Source organism: Mirounga angustirostris, unplaced genomic scaffold, assembly GCF_029215605.1.
Source record: "Mirounga angustirostris isolate CCGP_5_RB_7025 unplaced genomic scaffold, mMirAng1.0.hap1 SCAF_4, whole genome shotgun sequence".
In the NCBI taxonomy this organism is placed as follows: Eukaryota; Metazoa; Chordata; class Mammalia; order Carnivora; family Phocidae; genus Mirounga; species Mirounga angustirostris.
The window spans coordinates 39,311,620-39,334,130 of record NW_026991712.1 but is presented as its reverse complement, the minus strand read 5'-3'; the positions used below and the strand labels follow the sequence as shown (position 1 = coordinate 39,334,130).

Genomic DNA, 22,511 nt, shown 5'->3' with positions numbered 1-22,511 from the left:
GAGGAGAGAGAAGATGGGGAACACACGCAGCGGGGGGGGGGGGGGGGGGGGGGTGCTGTGTGGGACAGAACAGCAGGGTGGCCCTGTGAGGGAAGGAGGGGCAGGCAGCAGCGACCATCTGAGAGAGGATCGCCTTAGTCCTCAAGTGGAGAGAAGAGAGGAAAATTATCCTCAAGTATAAGTCAAGTTTGCTCTGTATCTGTGGATCTTGCAAGTAGTACGATAGTCCCGCTCTTGGCCAGGCCTAACTGCTATAAAAGCTCACGGTGCAACTGGTTGTGGGGGGCTTTCGGACAGGACAGCAGGCCCTCCCGAACCAGGGAAACAATGCAGAAAACTTCCCAAAAAGCCGGGCTCGCTCTGCGTTCCCCCACCTGCTCTCTGCTTCCTTTTGTTCATTTTTCTGTGCGCGCTTTCCTTCCGAAGGTGACTTTGCTTTTTCCAAACCCAAATCACCTTCTCATGCTGCAAATACACCTAACCTTCAGACTTCTTTCCCAGCACAGCTGTCACAACAAACTTCCCCTCATCTGCTGCTAAATGTATCAGACACCGAGGTGCAGGCTGTGTGAGGTGCCGACTCATTCCCCGGGGGCTTTCCAATAGAATCTGATGTTATCCAAAACTTCCCGTCTGTTTCAGAGGGTACAATTTCCTGCATTCTCTGGAGGGAAATCAAACGCACTACATTGAGGAAATAGGCCTATCCTTCACAGATTTAGTAGACCTCTAGGCAATTATGGGGTGATTATTCCAAACTGAGTGTTTCCTCACCTCATTTCCCATAACAATGACTTGGGTAACCTGACTCTCATCTTTCGAGTGAGAGATTGGGAAATAAGTCACAAAAATTGAGATAAGCTGTGGTTCCTTTGATTTCTCTCTATCCTCCCCCTAAGCCTTTTCTGTCTCTCCCCATAGGGAAGCCAGTTCTCTTCTCCTTGTTTCTTTTGCAGTCTCTATCAGGGATCCAAGAATCTTTTTCTTGGAGTCTGTTGTCATAATCCTTTAAATCATACACCTCCTCTCCTGATGAATGTGATTCTCTTTTTAAAAATGGCTTTTTGGATTTTAGAAATTGCCCGTTAAGAAAAAGCACTTTTAGCTGGTTCCTGGGCCTCTGTAGAGCTCTTTTCTCCTTCCTCCTCACTTCTGGCCTGGGATGTATTTTCCACCATGGCCTTTGTTCCACACTCCATGCTCGTCTCTCTCTAAGTGTCTCCCTAATTCCTTCTTTATTTTGTTTAGGTTACCTTTTTAATTTCCTGCTGTCAAACATCTGCTGTCTCACCTTGCTTTCTCCACTTCCTAGAAAACTTGTTTTATGAATGCTCTTTCCCTCCAGGAAAATGTTGCTGGCTGTGCACTGATGTAGTGTTATAGTGGTTTTATTTCACATTGACTGATTAAGCACTTTGAATAATTGTTTTAGCTCCATTACTGTGAATCTATTTGACTTAACCCTTTTCTTTTGCCACCCGTGATGAATGTCTGACCACTGGGACAGAGAGGAATCAGTGCATTAATTTCCCTTTGACACCGCTGAGAAATGCTCTTTTTCCTGTGCAAGAGCCCGAAGCAACAGATGCTGCAGGCTCCCATGCAGAAGGAGGGAGCTTAGCTTGCACGGTGGTCAAGCAAGTCTGCATATGCTCTCAGCCGGTGCTTGCTAATGGTGCTATGTGGTAGCTATCTCATAGCAGAGAGCAAATGTTAGGACTTGGGGAAAAGTGTGCCAGCATATCAGATTTTAAAACTGAATGGTGAATCTCTGTTGAGTTAACAGTGTCTAGCTAGATGGTGTTTTCTTTTTAAGCTCATGAAACTGAACAGCTGTTAGGGAAGCAATATTTTCATATATGTCTGTTTGACAGGTTTAATAGCAAATTTTGTAGTAAGTGACTTGCTCCCTGGCTTGGGCTGTAACAAGAACTGCGTTTGCAGCAAGATTCATTGAGGGGCTTTCTGCTTTTTGTGTTTATGGGATGGGGGAGCCTGGCTAAAGTGAGGGAAACTGAAAGGCATGTTCCAAAGGAAATTACTAATATCTCTACCAGAGTGTTCCTTGGAACTTGTTATTAACCAGTTCAGGGGAGGATACATGGGGGAAACATGCTGTTTAGCAATAAAAACACATTAGCACAGTTCAGCTTACTGTAACCCTATATTGGTGAATGGTAATTAAATCTATATATCTCTAGCTTTATAGTTTTCTGCAGCTGACTCTCTGGAAGATTTCTGCACTTTGTCTGATTCAAGGAAGGCCATATTCTCTCTCCTGCCTCTGGAAGAGGCTGCTGTGCCTTTTAATAGCTTTTTAATATCACCAGATCGAAGACAAATGCTTCGCTGGTTTTATTGGCAGAGATAAAACACTTCCTATTACTCTTATGTTGGGGGTCCAAGTCCTAGAAAACTAGAACTTTACGAAGCTACAATCCCATTTCCTTTCGTCCCCTTTTTCAGTTCTCTTGGATTGTAGGGCCTCAGAATTGCTAATGTCTAGGGTTACCCACTTTGTATTTGGCTCCAAGGGGTATAAACTGCATTCTTCGTGATTTATCTGTGTTTTTATTGATTGTATGTGCTTCGTATGGCTGCTGACTGCAGGCGTGTATGCATGTGGCAGAGTCTAGATCATAGACCCCTGTTCTCAAAGGCATCCACCCTCATGGTCAGCCTGGCATCTTCAGCTAACAAAGGGACCAAGAGCAGTCTCATAGCCTCTTTGAATTTCAGTACAGATTTCTCAAGCCAAGGGTACAAGTTTGTCCTAGGGTTCATGGTTGATTTCATTTGTTGGAATTTTAATCATATTGTTTCACTTAAGCAGCATGTAAGGGAACTTTATATTTATTTCTCTCAGTCCTATCATGATGTAGGTCAAAAGTCAGTTACATTTGGCTATATGAACAAACATGCCTACAAAGAACAGTAGGAATTTAGGCTACATTGTTTTATACACTCAAGAAACTTGAAAGGAATAAAGAAATCCAGAAGAAGCATTAGTGGAATGAGCCTAATTAAATTTTTTAGAAGGCAAACTCAAAAAGTGCTCACTGGTAAACAGTAAAATGTCAGGGACACAAAATGAGTCACCCCACTGGCTCATTGCTGATGGCATGAGGAGGGATAAGAAGGAGATCACCTGACATCTGTAGAGTCAGGCAATGAATGATTCAGTATGGCGGGTGGGAAAAGACAGGTTTCTTGGGGGGGCTCTCCCCACCGGTTGTCACCCCCACAGTTCCTAGGATCCCTTCTGGGAAGGGGACTGCCTATCAGATTACCACTTACCCTCCTCTCAACACCTCACTAACCTGCTGTTGCTGTACTAACTTCCAGAACCGATGGGAATAAAGGGATATGGTATACTGGCTTCTTTGCCTGGCTGCTAGGATTTGTCTCTCTTCCCTCAGTCCTCTTCCCTTTTCTCTACGATGCCCATACCTTATTCAGGATGACGCGTTCAATGGCAGAGACATTGGAAACGAAGCCTCTTAATCATGGCTCTTAGAAAAATAATGGCAGAGCTGTTGGATACAGGTGAATCCTAGTCTAAGATGGTAGGAGAAGTGGGCCTGGGACACTCCTCTCCCTGTTTTGGAGTTGGATAAGTTCTGGTTTACTTTTGTATATTTTTTTTCCAGAAGTACAAATAAGTGTTATGATTTTTAAAAAAATGCTTAAAAAAGAGTTGGGTAGGTAGGTCTTTTTTTCAAACTTCTTTAAAAAATTTTTTTATTATGTTCAGTTAGCCAACATATAGTACATCATTAGTTTTTGATGTAGTGTTCAATGATTCATTAGTTGCATATAACACCCAGTGTTCATCACAACACGTGCCCTCCTTAATACCCATCACCTGGTTACCCCCTCCCTTCAACCTCTCCCCTCTGAAACTCTCAATTTTTTTTCCTGGGGTCCATAGTCTCTCATGGTTTGTCTCCCTCTCCCTCTTTAATTTTCCTTCCCTTCCCCTGTGGTCCTCTGCGCTATTCCTTATGTTCCACATATGAGTGAAACCAAACTTCTTATTTTGAAATAATTATAGATGTATAGATTGTCACAAAAATCATACAGAGAGATCTCGTTGTGTCCTTCCGCCACCTTTACCACAATGGTAACATCTCTGACTATAGTATATCAAAACCAGGAAATTGCCTTTGGGAGAATCTACAGACTTCATTCACATTTCACCAGTTTCTACTAGGGACTTTCAAAAGATTTCAAACTCTATGGATTTTTTTTTTTTTCTTAGTAGAATTGAAGGTGCAGTGGGAGCAAAGGTTCTTCTCTGGTCTCTTCCTTTTTTTCTATCTAGCCCTCCTGTCCCCCATGTGAAAAATAGATACTAGAAAACTAACATGAACAAATACAGTCTGAATGCTTACTCTAAAAAGCAGTAAATTAGGTGCCAAGGAGGAACAAATGCTTGTAAGAAGAAATGGTCTTATATCTGGGAATTATCTGCTTATACAGAAAGGTTAAGCTCAAGACAGTACATATTACTAAGTACTTTTCTTTGAATTATAAAGAGAGAAGAGCTACTCTTTAGCATGGAATGTACATTCACTCCTCCTCCCCAACCCATATGCCTGCTAGCTCTTAGAGTTTTCCCAAACTAATTCAGGTATCACCTCCTACAATTCCTGCCTATGTTTATTGAGTGCCTACTAAATGCCAGATCAATGCTAGATCCTAGAGGTTCAAAGATGGCTTCTACACAGTTCCTGCCCACATTAGTCCCCATTTTAGTGGGAGAGATATACATTTTGAATATAAATATTTTGAAGAAAGGTAATAACCAGTGTAGCAAAGAGAATGTATGGGAGGAGAGGAGGCTGGAGACATGGAGATGAGTTAGGAGATTGCTGTGGTGGTTCAGGTTAAGGTAGTATGGCCAGAAACCAAGCTGGTGAGGAAGATTTAGAGGGGAAAGGTAGGTTTGAGGGCTTTTTAAGACTTGAATTTGATAGCACTTAATGATCAAGGGGCTGAAGGGTTTAAAAGAGGGTGAGATGACCCAAATGGTGCAGATGATGGGTGGTAGAAATGCCATGCATGACGAGTGGGCATTCAGGGAGAGGAACTGACTTGGGGGAAAAGTCATGAGAAGGGTTTAGATCTGTTGAGTTAGAGGTGTCTATGGGCATCCAAACTAAGAGAGCTTATTAACCTATAGCTGAGCTCATGCCCATGTTTGGTAAATGAAGCCTTGGAGTGAATGACCTTTCCAGTTAGAATTTGTAGTAGGGTCAGGGAGAGAACCCTAGGAAATAATAAGCTTTAAAGGAGAGATGAGGAAGAGAGACCCCAACAGAAAAATGTTGGGAAAGAGAGCAGAGATACAGGAAGAAGGATATTTGGAAAAAGAAAGGCTATAGAGTTAAATGTTTCAGATGTCACCTATGATAGGAAATGAGATGTTTTCATTGGATTTAGGAACAAGGGCATCCATAATGACTTTTGTGAGTTCAATTTCAGTTGGCTAGTAGGAGGAGACAAAATGGTAGACTGAGCAGTGGTTTTTATATATGACCCAATTAAGTGTTTGGTATAAGGTGATTTAGTCAGGTGCTAACATAGAGTGCAAAGAAAAGTGTGACTCATATTAAAAATTTAAGAAAATCCATAATAGACTGTTAGAGCTGATATGCAATCCCTTATTTTACACATAGAGACTTCCAATAAATTGTTCAAAGTCATACATCTAGAGAGGGACAGCCAGGACCAAGTCCTAGGTCTCTTGACTCCCTTTATGAAAGCAACTTTTGAATATGCTACAGTTTAAAGGAGCAAATTCATGTCTGATGCAGGAAAATCATGAAAGTGATGAATCAGAGCCATATACTTCTGTTGTGAAATATAACTACTTGTTTGATGAATTTATTTATTCTATAAACATTTATTGACAGGTATTTTGCCATTTGCTTAGTATACAAAATAAATAAAACATATTCCTTGCAGAAAACATGCTTGGTGAATTTTATAACTGTAAAATATTATTGCTATTAAGTGATATGTAGTCCAGCAGGGTGACAGACACAGAAACACGGAGCATACAATGCGTTGTTGAAAGGCAGCGAGTAATCCTGCCTGGGAGTTGGAGACTGAGGAGCTGGACCTTGCATTATGATTGCAACTTCTCCATATGGAGAAAGAGCGAAAGGGCGCTTTAGGAGAGGGATAGCATGAGCAAAATCAGGGCGGTATAAAGAGTGTTCTGTGACTTCAAGGGCTGGTACACAGCCTGTTGGGGCTTCAATGTCAGTGTGGGGGAATAGCAGGGAATGATCTTGAAGACTTCCATATCCATAACACTGAACAGTCAACAGTGAGGAAACAGATGTTGTAAGACAAGGAGTCATTGGATTTGGGTTTAAGATAATTCTGGTGGCAATAAGGAAGATGGGTTGGAAAGGGACCTGACTCTAAGCAGGAATATGTATGAGGAAGTGTTTCAAATGAAGGATAATGAGGTTCTGAGCTAGGGGAGTGAGGATAAGGTGGAGTGGGAGGGAAATTAGTCAAGAAAGAGCTTGAAGGTGGAATTATAGGCAGAACTTGCCAACTGTTCACCTGTTCTCCCTGAGAGAGAGGCAAGAATCCAATAACACACTGCAGTTTCTAACTTACTGAGTAGGGCAGGTAGCAAAGGAAGAGCAGGTTTGGAAGGGAAGATTCTGAGTTTGATGTTGGATATTGAGAATCTAGGTGCATGTGGGAAATCTAGGTAGACCATAGGCCAGATCCTGGACCTTCCTTATGGTATCAGTATAAAAAATATATTTAATTATGGATCCCCAAGAAGCCCCTAAAGTAGTATAGCAGTTGGAAATGTATTCACAGCTGCAATGAACAGAAAATCCAACTAACAGTGGCTAAAACAAATGGAGTGTATTTTTCTCACCTAACAGACGAGTTGGTGGTGCTGGTATTGGTTCAGCTGCTCAGTGATGCCACGACCAGCAATCTTTGACTTGCCCTTATGGTTACAAAGTAGCGTATGCAGTTCTAGAATTGTGGCCACTTTCTTGTCAGCGGCTCCTGTTTGGGTCTCCTTGACTAGAACTGGGTCTCAGGGCCCCCCTCTGGCTGGAAGGTTGGCTGGAAGAGTGAGGAAGAGAATTGTCTAGTTCACCTAAACCACTAGTTGCAATCCCTCCTTTTTAAAAAATAATAATTTACGGTACCTGCCTTATTATTCTGAAGAAGCAGCATAGATAATCTGCTTATATATATTTTTGATTAAATCAGTATGCTATCCTAACTATAATGTAGAGGAGACATTAGAGGAAAGTAATTTATAATAAAGTACTTCAAAATGTACATTTATAATAAAGTAATGGAATTTATAATAAAGTACTTCAAAATGTACATTTGCAGGCATGACTCTACTAAATGTAATGAAGAAGTCAGATGCTTGCATGGTGAATATGACAGCAACAAATGTAGATGGCCCAGGGGTGTGGTGGTGGTGTTTCCAAGACCAGAAGCAGTGTAGTCATGGGTGTTTTGCTGAGATGATGAACAGCCCACAGTAAAGTTCTGAACAAAATACAGCATAGTCCTCCCTTGATATACGTGGTAGTTGCTTCTTGAAAAAGTGAACTTGCATTAAAACTATTCAAAAACTACTTTTGTATGTACAATACAGTTAGGTTTAAGGTTCACATATGGATTTTTCACATTTAAAAAATCTATGTGGTTCAAATAAATGGGAGAAATAATCCTAAAATTTGTATGGAACCAGAAAAGACTCCGAATAGCCAGAGGAATGTTGAAAAATAAAAGCAAAGCTGGTGGTCTCACAATTCCGGACTTCAAGCTCTATTACAAAGCTGTAATAATTAAGACAGTATGGTACTGGCACAAAAACAGACACATGGATCAATGGAACAGAATAGAGAGCCCAGAAATAGACCCTCAATGCTATGGTCAACTAATCTTCGACAAAGCAGTAAAGAATGACCAATGGGAAAAGACAGGCTCTTCAACAAATGGTGTTGGGAAAATTGGACAGCCATATGCAGAAGAATGAAACTGGACCATTTCCTTACACCACACACAAAAATAGACTTAAAATGGATGAAAGACCTAAATGTGAGACAGGAATCCGTCAAAATCCTAGAGGAGAACACAGGGAGCAACCTCTTCGACCTCAGCCGAAGCAACTTCTTCCTAGACACATCGCCAAAGGCAAGGGAAGCAAGGGCAAGAATGAATCATTGGGAATTCATCAAGATAAAAAGCTTTTGCACAGCAAAGGAAACAGTCAACAAAACCAAAAGACAACCAACAGAATGGGAGAAGATATTTGCAAATGACATATCAGATAAAGGGCTAGTATCCAAAATCTATAAAGAACTCATCAAACTCAACACCCAAAGAACAAAGAATCCAATCAAGAAATGGGCAGAAGACATGAACAGACATTTCTGCAAAGAAGACATCCAAATGGCCAACAGACACATGAAAAAGTGCTCAACATCACTCAACATCAGGGAAATCCAAATCAAAACCTCAATGAGATACCACCTCACACCAGTCAGAATGGCTAAAATGGCTAAACAAGTCAGGAAATGGCAGATGTTGGTGAGGATGCGGAGAAAGGGGAACCTTCCTACACTGTTGGTGGGAATTCAAGCTGGTGCAGCCACTCTGGAAAACAATAAGGAGGTTCTTAAAAAGTTGAAAATAGAGCTACCCTATGACCCACCAATTGCACTACTGGGTATTTACCCCAAGGGTACAAATGTAGTGATCCGAAGGGGTACGTGCACCCCAATGTTTATAGCAGGAATGTCCATGATAGCCAAACTATGGAAAGAGCCAAGATGTCCATCAACAGATGAATGGATAAAGAAGATGTATATATATATATATATATATATAGTCTCTCTCTCTCTCTCTCTCTCACACACACACACACACAGGAATATTATGCAACCATCAAAAAAACACGAAATCTTGCCATTTGCAATGACGTGGATGGAACTAGAGGGTATTATGCTAAATGAAATAAGTCAATCAGAGAAAGATAATTATCACATAATCTCGCTGATATGAGGAATTTGAGAAACAAGACAGAGGATCATAGGGGAAGGGAGGGAAAAATGAAACAAGATGAAACCAGAGAGGGAAAGGAACCATAAGAGACTCTTAATCTCAGGAAACAAACTAAGGGTTGCTGGAGTGGAGCTGGGTGGGAGGGATGGGGTGGCTGGGTGATGGACATTGGGGAGGGTATATGCTATGGTGAGTGCTATGAATTGTGTAAGACTGATGAATCACAGACCTGTACCCCTTAAATAATACATTATATGTTAATTGAAAAAATTTAAAAAAATCTATGTGGAATGTTAGAGAATTCTCAGTATACAGGATTGTACCCCACGATACAGTATGTCTATTATCCCTGGCCCCTGCCAAGTAATTAGTAATAGGACCCCCACGCTCTCATGACAACCAGAAATGCTCCCTCCCCCACCACATATTCAAAAATGACTCCTAGGGGTAGCACCATCCCTATTGAGAACAACTGGCTTAGATGAATGAGGCCGGACACTTTGCATTTCAAACAAAATTGAAGTTTGGTTAGCAAGAAAAAAGGGGAATAGCTATGGAATAGGTAATTAATAGTGCCTGCCAATAGTAGGAACTGAGTCTTGCTTATTTTTCTGTCTTCTCCAAATTCTTGCACAGTTCTTGATGTGTCGTAAGTTCTCAATGAGCTTTCTTGAATTTATTGAAAGAATAATTGGAATATAAGCGATGGAAAATGGAAGCCCGGCACTGTGTGAAGTTTGAATTTAATAAAGGAAAGGATGATCTTCCTTAAGATGGTTAAAGGGCTAATCATTATAAATCTAGGCATGTTAGCAGGAGTCAGGAAGTGAGCTTTGACGTGCTGCTGTTTGTGCCAGGATTTAGAATTTCTGGTCTTCATGTCTGCGACAGGCTCTAGAATGAAGACTAAGAGTTAAATTTATATCAGTGAACCCTGTTCAGCAATGGAAGGTTTAGGGGAAATATTTAAGTTTTCATGTAGGTAGTATATTCAGTCTTTAGAAGAAAAAAGTGACACAATTAAAAATCAGTGAAAGCCTCAGTCCCTAAATCCTACTCCTTCTGTCTTTCAGTGCATTCTCTTTTCATTGTGTCCCTTTCCACTTCACTTAGTCTATTCATTTTGGCATTTCTATCATAGCCTGAGACATTTTTAAACAATAATATTCCAGGAAAAATATTTAGAAATAGAAGCAAAGGATTTTGTTTTGTTTCCTCAAAATGTAAACCTATTATTAGAAAAAAATTCACAGTAGGAGAAAAGTTGGTTTTGCTTCAGTTTGCTTCCAGATTTAAGTAGAAAAGAATGAAAATGACAGTATAAAGAATTTTATCTTTTTTTATGAAAAAGATAATCTGTAACTATGGATCATGAAGACAATATATGAAAAGCAAGTCTTTCTCAAATAGTGCTCCCAATTTCCTTTGAATATATAACTTTCACCGAATTCAAAGGCATGATAAAGCATGGGTTTAAAAATAGTTGTTTAAGATTTTGAAGGGTATAATATTTAATATTTTTATAGTTTGAATTCAAGTAAAGGAACAATGACTTCAGCCTTTGTATAAAAAATAGAGTATTTTTAGAAAATGTACAGTTTAAGTTTAGACATTTCAAGTGTCCTGTGATTGTTCAAGAGTGCACTAGATTTTTTTTTGTCAGTTAGGTTATGAGTATTTAAGAATTTTAAATGGAAGAAAATCTTGAGTGTTTTTATAAATGAATTGCATGACTAATGCACCTTTTGTAAGCATGAGTTACTTTTGCCTTGGTGAAAATTCCAAGGAATAACCAGATAGTAATAAGTAGTGGCTTGTTTGAGGATTTTGAGGAACCTTGTATGCAATCCTTGCCCAGATGTGGAATCTGGATGAATTCTCTGTGCTGAGGAGACAGGAGGTAGTGATGATCAGAAATAAAAGAGCCGAGAGATGTCCATCGATAGATGAATGAATAAAGAAGATGTGGTATCTACATATACAATGGAATATTACTCCGCCATCAGAAGGGACGAATACTTACCATTTACATCGACATGGATGGAACTGGAGGGTATTATGCTGAGTGAAGTAAGTCAATCAGAGAAAGACAATTATCATGTGGTTTCACTCATATGTGAAATAAACAGGGCAGAGGACCGTAGGGGAAGGGAGGGAAAACAGAATGGGAAGACATCAGAGAGGGAGAAAAATCATGAGAGACTCTTAACTATAGGAAAAAACTGAGGGTTGCTGGAGGGGAGGTGTGTGGGGGGATGGGGTAATTGGGTGATGGGTATTAAGTAGGGCAGGTGGTGTGATGAGCACTGTGTGTTGTACTCAACTGATGGATTGTTGAATGCTACATCTGAAACTTGTGATGTCCTGTAAGTTGGCTAATTGAATTTAAATTAAAAAAAAGGAAAGAAATTTTCCTTCCTTTTTTCTCCTCCCTCCTTCCCTTCCTCCCCTCTTTTCCTCCCTTCCTTGCTTCCTTCCTTTTCCCGGCTGCTTGAGGGATAGGAAATGTTCTTTGTGTCCCCTATTACAGCACCCTAGGGCACTTTGCTCCATATATGTTGGAGCTTCAACAGTAGATCTCAGTCAGACTCTATTACTGCTGTATCTTCCACTATTTGCCCCCAACTACTTGCCCTTTTCTCCAGAGCCCATGTTTTGTGAAGCCTCTGTGTCTTTGCTTGGGTTGTTCCTGTGTTGGGTTACCTTTTCTTCAGTGCCACTCCCACCTTCTTCACATGCCCTTCAGTACCCTTTAAACCTCTGCTCAAGCACTGGCCTCTTCATCCCCTCCTCCCCTCTGTTCTTGCAGAACCTTGAAACTGCCCTAGTTACAGGGATTTTTACATTCTGTCTTCCTGTTTATATTGGTAGCTCTTTGAGGGTGTGGATATTCTCTCAAACATTTGCGTCTTCAGTGCTTAGTAGGTGATCGATAAATTTTTGTTAAATGAATGGAGAGATGAAGTTATGACCCAAACAGGACACTGTTTACAGTTAATAAAGAGGAAATGTTTGAAATGAGTAGTACTACTTGTCTTTGTTGATCCATAAAATTATTTTCTCCCTTTGCAGACTATAAAAAAAAACTACTACTACAGCTTGCTTAATTTTATTTCACTGAAATTATGGTGTAGGGATATTTGTATTTCTGAGTCAGGGTAGACTAAAGTCTTTCAGATCAGCAGATCCTCCTAGTGATCCCTTAGGGAACTTTGCTTGGGTCAGTGAGGAGAGATCACAACCAACACCAAAGAAATATAAACAATTACAAGAACATATTATGAGCAACTCTATGCCAGCAAATTAGATAATCTGGAAGAAATGGATGCATTCCTAGAGATGTATCAACTACCAAAACTGAACCAGGAAGAAATAGAAAACCTGAACAGACCTATAACCACTAAGGAAATTGAAGCAGTCATCAAAAATCTCCCAAAAAACAAAAGCCCAGGGCCAGATGGCTTCCCAGGGGAATTCTACCAAACATTTCAAGAAGAATTAATACCTATTCTTCTGAAACTGTTCCAAAAAATAGAAATGGAAGGAAAACTTCCAAACTCATTTTATGAGGCCAGCATTACCTTGATCCCAAAACCAGACAAAGACCCCATCAAAAAGGAGAATTACAGACCAATATCCCTGATGAACATGGATGCAAAAATTCTCACCAAAATACTAGCCAATAGGATCCAACAGTACATTAAAAGGATTCTTCATCATGACCAAGTGGGATTTATCCCTGGGCTGCAAGGTTGGTTCAACATCCGCAAATCAATCAGTGTGATACAATACATTAACAAAAGAAAGAACAAGAATCATATGATCCTCTCAATAGATGCAGAAAAAGCTTTTGACAAAGTACAGCATCCTTTCTTGATCAAAACTCTTCAGAGTATAGGCATAGAGGGTACATACCTCAATATCATAAAAGCCATCTATGAAAAACCTACAGCGAATATCATTCTCAATGGGGAAAAACTGAGAGCGTTCCCCCTAAGGTCAGGAACGCGGCAGGGATGTCCACTATCACCACTGCTATTCAACATAGTATTGGAAGTCCTAGCCACAGCAATCAGACAACAAAAAGAAATCAAAGGCATCCAAATTGGCAAAGAAGAAGTCAAACTCTCACTCTTTGCAGATGATATGATCCTTTATGTGGAAAACCCAAAAGACTCCACCCCAAAACTGCTAGAACTCATACAGGAATTCAGTAAAGTGGCAGGATATAAAATCAATGCACAGAAGTCAGTGGCATTCCTATACACCAACAATAAGACAGAAGAAAGAGAAATTAAGGAGTCAATCCCATTTACAATTGCACCCAAAACCATAAGATACCTAGGAATAAATCTAACCAAAGAGACAAAGGATCTGTACTCAGAAAACTATAAAATACTCATGAAAGAAATGGAGGAAGACACAAAGAAATGGAAAAACGTCCCATGCTCACGGATTGGAAGAACAAATATTGTGAAGATGTCAATGCTACCTAGAGCAATCTACACATTCAATGCAATCCCCATCAAAATACCATCCACTTTTTTCAAAGAAATGGAACAAATAATCCTAAAATTTGTATGGAACCAGAAAAGACCCCGCATAGCCAGAGGAATATTGAAAAAGAAAAGCAAAGCTGGCGGCATCACAATTCCGGACTTCCAGCTCTATTACAAAGCTGTCATTATCAAGACAGCATGGTACTGGCACAAAAACAGACACATAGATCAATGGAACAGAATAGAGAGCCCAGAAATGGACCCTCAACTCTATGGTCAACTCATCTTTGACAAAGCAGGAAAGAATGTCCAATGGAACAAAGACAGTCTCTTCAACAAATGGTGTTGGGAAAATTGGATAGCCACATGCAGAAGAATGAAACTGGACCATTTCTTTACACCACACACAAAAATAGACTCCAAATGGTTGAAAGACCTCAATGTGAGACAGGAGTCCATCAAAATCCTAAAGGAGAACACAGGCAGCAACCTCTTTGACCTCAGCCGAAGCAACTTCTTCCTAGAAACATCGCCAAAGGCAAGGGAAGCAAGGGCAAAAATGAACTATTGGGACTTCATCAAGATAAAAAGCTTTTGCACAGCAAAGGAAACAGTCAACAAAACCAAAAGACAACCAACAGAATGGGAGAAGATATTTGCAAATGACATATCAGATAAAGGGCTAGTATCCAAAATCTATAAAGAACTCATCAAACTCAACACCCAAAGAACAAAGAATCCAATCAAGAAATGGGCAGAAGACATGAACACACATTTTTCCAAAGAAGACATCCAAATGGCCAACAGACACATGAAAAAGTGCTCAATATCACTCGGCATCAGGGAAATCCAAATCAAAACCTCAATGAGATACCATCTCACACCAGTCAGAATGGCTAAAATTAACAAGTCAGGAAACGACAGATGTTGGTGGGGATGTGGAGAAAGGGGAACCCTCCTACACTGTTGGTGGGAATTCAAGCTGGTGCAGCCACTCTGGAAAACTGTATGGAGATTCCTCAAAAAGTTGAAAATAGAGCTACCATATGATCCAGCAATTGCACTACTGGGTATTTACCCCAAAGATACAAATGTAGGGATTCGAAGGGGTATGTGCACCCCAATGTTTATAGCAGCAATGTCCACAATAGCCAAACTGTGGAAAGAGCCAAGATGTCCATCGACAGATGAATGGATAAAGAAGATGTGGTATATATATACAATGGAATATTATGCAGCCATCAAAAGGAATGAGATCTTGCCATTTGCAACGACGTGGATGGAACTGGAGGGTATTATGTTGAGTGAAATAAGTCAAACAGAGAAAGACATGTATCATATGACCTCACTGATATGAGGAATTCTTAATTGCAGGAAGCAAACTGAGGGTTGCTGGAGTGGGGGGTGGGGTGGGAGGGATGGGGTGATTGGGTGATAGACACTGGGGAGGCTATGTGCTCTGGTAAGCGCTGTGAATTTTGCAAGACTGTTGAATCTCAGATCTGTACCTCTGAAACAAATAATGCAATATATGTTAAGAAAAAAAAGAAGAAGAAGAAGGTAGCGGGAGGGGAAGAATGAAGCGGGGGAAATCGGAGGGGTAGACGAACCATGAGAGATGATGGACTCTGAAAAACAAAGAGGGTTCTAGAGGGGAGGGGGGTGGGAGGATGGGTTAGCCTGGTGGTGGGTATTGAGGAGGGCACATTCTGCATGGAGCACTGGGTGTTATGCACAAACAATGAATCATGGAACACTTCATCTAAAACTAATGGTGTAATGTATGGGGATTAACATAAGAATAAAAAAAAAAGTCAATGAATATCAAAAAAAAAATAAGAACAACACTCACAGATACTGGTTTATGTTTTAAAGTAATTGCATCATTTTTTAGTGTCAAAATTAATTTAACTGACCATGTTAGCAGGCATTAGGAATTATTATCGAAATGGCATGTTTTCTATTAATTCAACTGACATGTATGCAAAAAGATGTAAAGATGTTAGATGCAGGCACTTGTTTTCTGAACATATGTTCTAACCAGAATGTAGCCTACAGATGATGTCCCAGTGCTCCTTCTGAAAGCGGTCCCTTCTTCTCTGCCTGTGGAGCCATTACTCGAGTCTGTCTTGAGATGTCATGTCTTCTCTATAGCTTTTCATGATTTCTTTTGTTCTTCTCTGTGTTCTTCTCTTTTAGTCTATATATGAGACTGTTTGGGTACATATTTTTTGTTATAGTTATTTGCTTCTCAGACTGCATTTGGGTGTCCTTCATTGAATTTCTATTATATGTAAATGCATACAGTTTCCTATAAGAAAACAATTCATACTCTTCCGGGATGTCTGCACTAGTTGGTCCAGTTACCTGTTTGATTGTACTTCCTGGTTTATCTGCTACCTAGGAATCACAGCACAGGCCCTGTTTCTGCAAAACAAGGGTATGGACTAGGGATTCCTAAGCTCTCCTATATCTCCACAATAGTGCCATTATATGATTCTAATCCATCACTAGAAATGTATTATGAAATAGTTAATATTTAAGGGATGCTTAGAGAATTTTTAATGAGAAGTAGATACTTGTAGTTAGTGTTAATCCATAGAAGTGTTATTAACCTTTTCTTCTTTTTTTTTGAAAGAATGTACTTTGAAGAATAAATTACAATCTGGTGAGATATTTTCATGGTTTAATAAAATTTAGCTTTTAAAAACAAGCATCAGTAATGTTGACTATAGAAACCAAGAACCTTGCATATAGTTATAATAAAAAGGAGAACAACATCAATGTACAGTTTTCATAATTTTTCAAAATATTTTAAATATGAGAGTAAGTTCTTATTCCTTCAGTTTCTTTGTAAAGGAGGCAAGACAAGTACTCTAAGATCTAGAGAGATTAAGGGCTCATTCATTCCTTAAATGAAAAGGTACCCATTGTACATGGGTACAATGATTGAAGGTACAATGATGAATAATTTACCCTACTTCAAGAGTAGGAGAGACAAATTCATAAACAAATATATTAGTTGATAATATTGTCAATTATGGTAGAAGCATGGAAAATGGTGCACATAACTCTGGAGTGGTGTTTGGTGAGACTCCCCAGAAGAGGTGATTTTTAAAGGATTTTCATTAAAGAATGAGTGGAGATTTGCCAGAAGAAGAGGAATAAGGTGAGGAGAAGGGTCTTGCAGGAAAAAAGAAGGAAAATATGTAGAGATCCAGAGTTATGAAAGAGCCTGGGTATTGGAAGAACAGTGTCAAGTTCAATGCAGCTAGAGCATTTCTGTCCAATATAAATATAAATATGTAAGTTAAAAATTTCAAATTTTATATGGAAACAAACAGGTGAATAATATATTTTATTTAACCTAATACATCTGAAATATTTATTTTTTTCATACTTAACTATGAAGTATTCGATTTTAAAGATTAAATCAGGTCTGTATTTTACACTTAGAAAACATCTCAATTTGGGCTAGCCACAGTATCTAGAAGCTTCCCTAAGATTTTGTGTGTGTGTGTGTGTGTGTGTGTGTTTAAGAGCGAAAGAGAGGAAAAGGGTAAGGGAGAAAGACAGAATGAGAAAAAGAATGAAAACCTTTGTGGGGTGCCTGGGTGGCTCAGTTGGTTAAGCATCAGACTCTTGATTTCAGATCAGGTCATTATCTCAGGGTTCTGAGATCAAGCCTGGTGTTGGGCTCTGTGCTGAGTATGGAGCCTGCTTAAGATTCTCCCTCTCTCCCCGCTCTTGTGCTCTGTCTCCCTTTCTCTCTCAAAACAAAACAAAAACTAAAAAAAGAATGAAAACATTTGTGTGCTCTAGAGGGGGAAATGGAGAGATGGGGCTGTGGTTGTTGTTGGAGCATATTTTGAAAGGCCTTGTATACTGGCTGAATTTGGAATTTATCCCTATAATATAGTAGCTTATGACTGTCATTCTCAAATTATCTTTGGTGAAAGGCCAGTTTTTAAAATTTCAAATTTGTTGCAGACTGATACTTTTGCAAAATAGAATAGCAGTGAATTAGAAAAATGAAATAAAAGAGACATACAAAGAGAAGCACCATTTTTTAATCATTAGATTTGACAAATGTACAATTATTTAGTTAGTTGTTTATAAAGATGTCTAAATTAATGCTATCCAATAGAACTTTTTATGATGATGGAAATGTTATGTCTGTGTTGCCCATTATGGTAGCCACTAGCCACATGTGGGTATTAAGCATTTGAAATGGGGCTAGTATGACTGAAAAACTAAACATTTTATTTAGTTTAAATCAATTTAAATTGAAATAACTACATGAGACTATTGTCTACTTTGTTGCACAGCACTGGATAGGTTTACTCTTAACTTCTGTATCTACTGTAGACTACTGAAAACTAGCTGTGGACTGGCCTTGGTCCTCAGACCTTACTTTAAGTAGCACTGTTTAGAGTATGGACTGTAGAGTGAGAAAGCCTTTGTGTGTCTGTGGCAAGTCACTTAATTCTCTTGCTACTCCAGGATCCTCATTTATAAAACAAAAGTTACTACTTTTTGAAGAAACTAACTCATAGAGTTGTTGTGAGGATTAAATGTGTAGCAGGTGGAATTAGGGAAAGCACCAAGAAAAGATGATATTTGTAGGGGCCTCAATGGATGAGTTCAACAGACAGAGAGGAAAGAGCCTATTAGGTACAGGGAACTCTAAAACCCATTTGGATAATACTCTATTTAGAGGGAGGGGCTGCAGACGGTATGGTTTTAACCCTGTCACTGCTACCACACTGCTAACACTCTCTCTCTTTCCTAGTTGTCTTATTTTAACCTTTTAGCATAGCTTAAACTGGATCACTAGGTAACATGTGATTCTGTGGTTTTAGTAAATACTGCCTATTCAGCCAATCATTGTCTCTTTATACTTCTTCATTCCTGGGAGTTATGGTGCCTGAAGTTGATGGTTGAAGTTGGGCAGTGGTTGAGAAGGGAAGGGGACTCCTGTTTGAAAAGCAGTCCCTGGGTTATGGCAGATAGCTGTGAGATTCTTACCCCTAAAACATGTTTTTTATTTACATAGATTATTTTAGGAAGAAAACCAACTGGAAGAATCAATGAAGTTCCTTCTTTTCATATCTGTTGGTGTTGTTCACCTTTTCTCCCTGAATTCTGGGAAAGCGATCTATAAGAATGACATCTCTCAGAGGACTTTTCAAGAAGTAAAAGAAGAAATAGCCCACTATGGAGATGTTGCTAAAGCAATCATCAACCTTGCTGTGTATGGTATAGCCCAGAACAGATCCTATGAGCGATTGGCACTTCTGGTTGATACTGTTGGACCCAGACCAAGTGGCTCCAGGAGCCTGGAAAACGCCATCCAAATCATGTACCAGAACCTGCAGGAAGATGGGCTGGAGAATGTGCACTTGGAGCCGGTCAAGATACCCCACTGGGAAAGGGGAGAAGAATTTGCTGTGATGCTGGAGCCAAGGATTCACAAGATAGCTATTTTGGGTCTTGGTAGCAGCATTGGGACTCCCCCAGAAGGTATCTTTTGTCTTTTCAAGTCAATTTGCTGTGTACGGTGTTAAACTAGTGTCATGGGACATGGTTGATTACAGTATGCATGATTCATATTATAATTTAGGTGATAAGAAGGATGATAGAATCATTTCTCATTCCATTGGCTTAATGAGTTTTCTACTCTTCTGTTTGTTTTTCTTCCTTTTTCCTTTCCTCCCTTTCTTTCTTCTATTTCTTTCTGAAAGAAAGTTTATTGGGTAGTGTCGCTTTTTAAATGAAGATCTACAACAGTTGATCCATGATATTTATCAGCCCTATCACTTAGTAACTTGTAGCTAGTATAACATTAGTTTCATTTTGTGGAGCATTGAGATAAATGTGTATAGGATGGAAAAACTATAATTTCCTCCAAGCAGCCTCAATGTACAGAAATTTTTAGAATTAATGAAATGGGGAACAGATCTTTACACATGGAATTGATTTGGGTTAATTATTTTTATAGAACCAGAGGCCTCAAATGCAAGGAATTATCCAGGGTGAATTTCTACCTTAACTTATCAGCACCCTAGTTCAGCTTCATCAGACAATATAAATGACTAGATCAGGGATATATAACTGGTCACTAGTGAGCTGTGAATCAGTCTTGGACTATTCATGGACTATTTTCCCATGGACTGTTCATATATTCATGGACTATTTTCCCATGGCAGAGAAACTATTTTATAGAAGCTAATTCTGCATGGAGCACTGAATGTTATGCACAAACAATGAATCATGGAACACACATCAAAAACTAATGATGTAATGTATGGTGATTAACATAACAATAAAAAGTTAAAAAAAAAAAGAAGCTAGTTGACATTCTCTAAAAAGTTTATAGAAAGTTCTGACCTTCTCTAATGCCAAAAGAAAGACCCAGTATAGAAGTAGATGGTCAGTTTTTTTTTTTTAAATCTTTTTTGAGGTATAATTCACATACCATAATATTCACTCATTTAAAATTTACAATTCAGTGGTTTTTAGTATATTCACAGAATTGTGCCTCTACTGCTACGATCTAATTGTAGAACATTTTCATTGCCCTAAAAAGAAACTTCATACTCCTTAGTAATTCCTTTGTATCCCTCCTGTACCTCTCTCTTAAGCCCAAGGCAACCACTAATTTTCTTTCTATCTTTATGGATTTGCCTATTCTAAATATTTCACATGAACAGAATAATATATTGTGTGGTCTTTTGTGACTGGCTTTTTTCATGTAGTGTAATGTTTTCCAGGTTTATCCATGTTGTAGCATGAATCAATACTTAATTCATTTTTATTATTGAATAATATTCCATTTTATGAATTTACCACATTTTATCTATCCATCAGTTGATGGACATTTGTTTTTTCTTATCTTTTGCTATTGTGAATAACACTGCTAAAAACCTTCATGCATAAGTTTTTGTATGGATGTATGTTTTCATTTCTCTTGGGTATATACCAATGAGTGGAATTGCTGGGTCATACAGTAACTCTATGATTAACTTTTTGAGGAATTGCCATACTCTTTTCCAAAGTGACTGTACCACTTTACATTTCTAGGAGTGTATTCCAATTTTTATACATACTTCTCAATATTTGTTATTGTCTGTCCTTTTGGTTATGGCTATCCTGGTGGGTGTGAAGGGATATCTCATTGTGGTTATGATTTCCATTTCCTTAATGATTAATGATGTTGAGCATCTTTCCATGTTCTTATTGGCCAGTTGTGTATCTTCTTTGGAGAAATATTCAAATCCTTTGCCCAATTTTTAATTATGCTATTATTATTGAGTTGTAAAATATCTTTATGTACTCTGGATACAAGTCTCTTATTAGATGTATGATTTATTAATATTCTCTCCCATTCTGTGGATTCTCCTTTCACTTTATTGATGGTAGTATTGCTGCAGAAAAGTTTTTACTTTGATCTAGCACAACCTATTTAAATTTTTTTGTTGTTGCTTGTGCTTTTCGTGTTATATCTAAGAAACCTTTGCCTAAACCAAAACCTTTGCCTAAATCTCTGCCTAAACCTTTGCTTTTCATGTTATATCTAAGAAACCTTTGCCTAAACAAAGATTTATTCCTATAATTTCTTCTAAGAGTTTTATAGTTTTAGCTCTTACAGTTAGATCTGTGAATTAATTTTCATATATGGTCAGGTAATCCAATCTTCATCCTTCTGCATGTGGTCATTCAGTTGTCTCAGCATCATCTATTGAAAAGACTATTCTTTCCTCATTGAATTGGGTGTATTACATTAATGGATTTTCAGGTTTTAAACCAACTTTGCATTCCTGGGATAAATTCCACTTGGTTATAACATAAATTTTTTTTTATATATTTCTGAATTCATTTTGCCACTATTATGTAGAGTAGTTTTACATCTATACTCATAAAGGATATTGTTCTGTACTTTTATTTTGTGTGTGTGTGTGTGATGACTTCATCTGGTTTGGTATCAGGGTACTTCTATACTCAAATAATTGGTTGGAAAGTACTACCTGGTATTTTATTCTTTGGAAGAATTTGTGACAGTTTGGTATTAATTCTTTAAGTTTTTGGTAGAATGCACAAGCTATCTGGTCCTGGGATTTTCTTTGTGGGAAGATTGTTAGTTATTAATTTAATATCTTTCCTTGTTATAGATCTATTCATATTTTCTATTCTCAAGTCAGTTTTAGTAGTTTGTGTCTTTCTAGGAATTTATTCATTTTGCCTAAATTGTGTAGTTTGTTGGCATATGGTTATTTACAGTATTTCCTTATAAGTATTTTTATTTTTGTGAGGACAAGGATCCAAATTACTGTTTGGTGTCACTTGTTTTCAGCCTGAAGAATTCCCTTCATTTTTTTTTTTCAAAGCAGATCTGTTAGCAGAAAATTCTCCAACCTTTCATCCATTCTTACCTATTTATTTAATTTTCATTTTTGAAACATAGTTCTACTGGATATAAGATTCTTGGTTAATAGTTTTTTACTTTCAGCACTTTGAATTTGTCATCCATTGTCCTTTGGTCTCTGCTGCTTCTGATGAGAAGTCCCTTGTTAATATTATTGGGATTCCCTTGTATGTGATGAGTCATTTTGCTCTTACTGATTTTCTTTTTATTTGTGGTTTTCATAATTTTGATTCTGATGTACCTAGGTGTCGATGTCTTTGCTTTTTTCTTGCTTGGAGGTTGTTGAGCTTCATGGATGTATCTAGTGTTTTTTATCAATTTGGGAAGTTTTCAACTGTTATTTCTATGAAGATTTTTCTACCCTTTTTTGCTCTTCTGGGCCTTCCACTGTGAGTATGTGGGTGCAGTTAATGGTGTTCCACATTATTCTGAGGTTCTGCTCATTTTTCTTCCCCCTTTTTCTCTCTGTTCTTTATGTTATATAACCTGTATCAATCTATCATCAAGTTCATGGA

The 22,511-nt window shown here is 38.5% G+C and overlaps 1 protein-coding gene across 4 annotated transcripts in view; it reads left to right on the top strand.

The window, feature by feature from the left end:
* Window positions 1-22,511, top strand: part of CPQ (carboxypeptidase Q) — a 458,753-nt gene that overhangs the window by 84,140 nt on the left and 352,102 nt on the right. For all 4 annotated transcript variants that reach the window (XM_045896198.3, XM_054512535.2, XM_054512537.2 and 1 more), the window contains exon 2: window positions 18,628-19,094. In XM_045896198.3, the coding sequence (XP_045752154.1) occupies window positions 18,662-19,094 (433 nt within the window). In that variant the 5' untranslated portion in view covers window positions 18,628-18,661. The remainder of the gene's footprint in view (window positions 1-18,627; window positions 19,095-22,511) is intronic.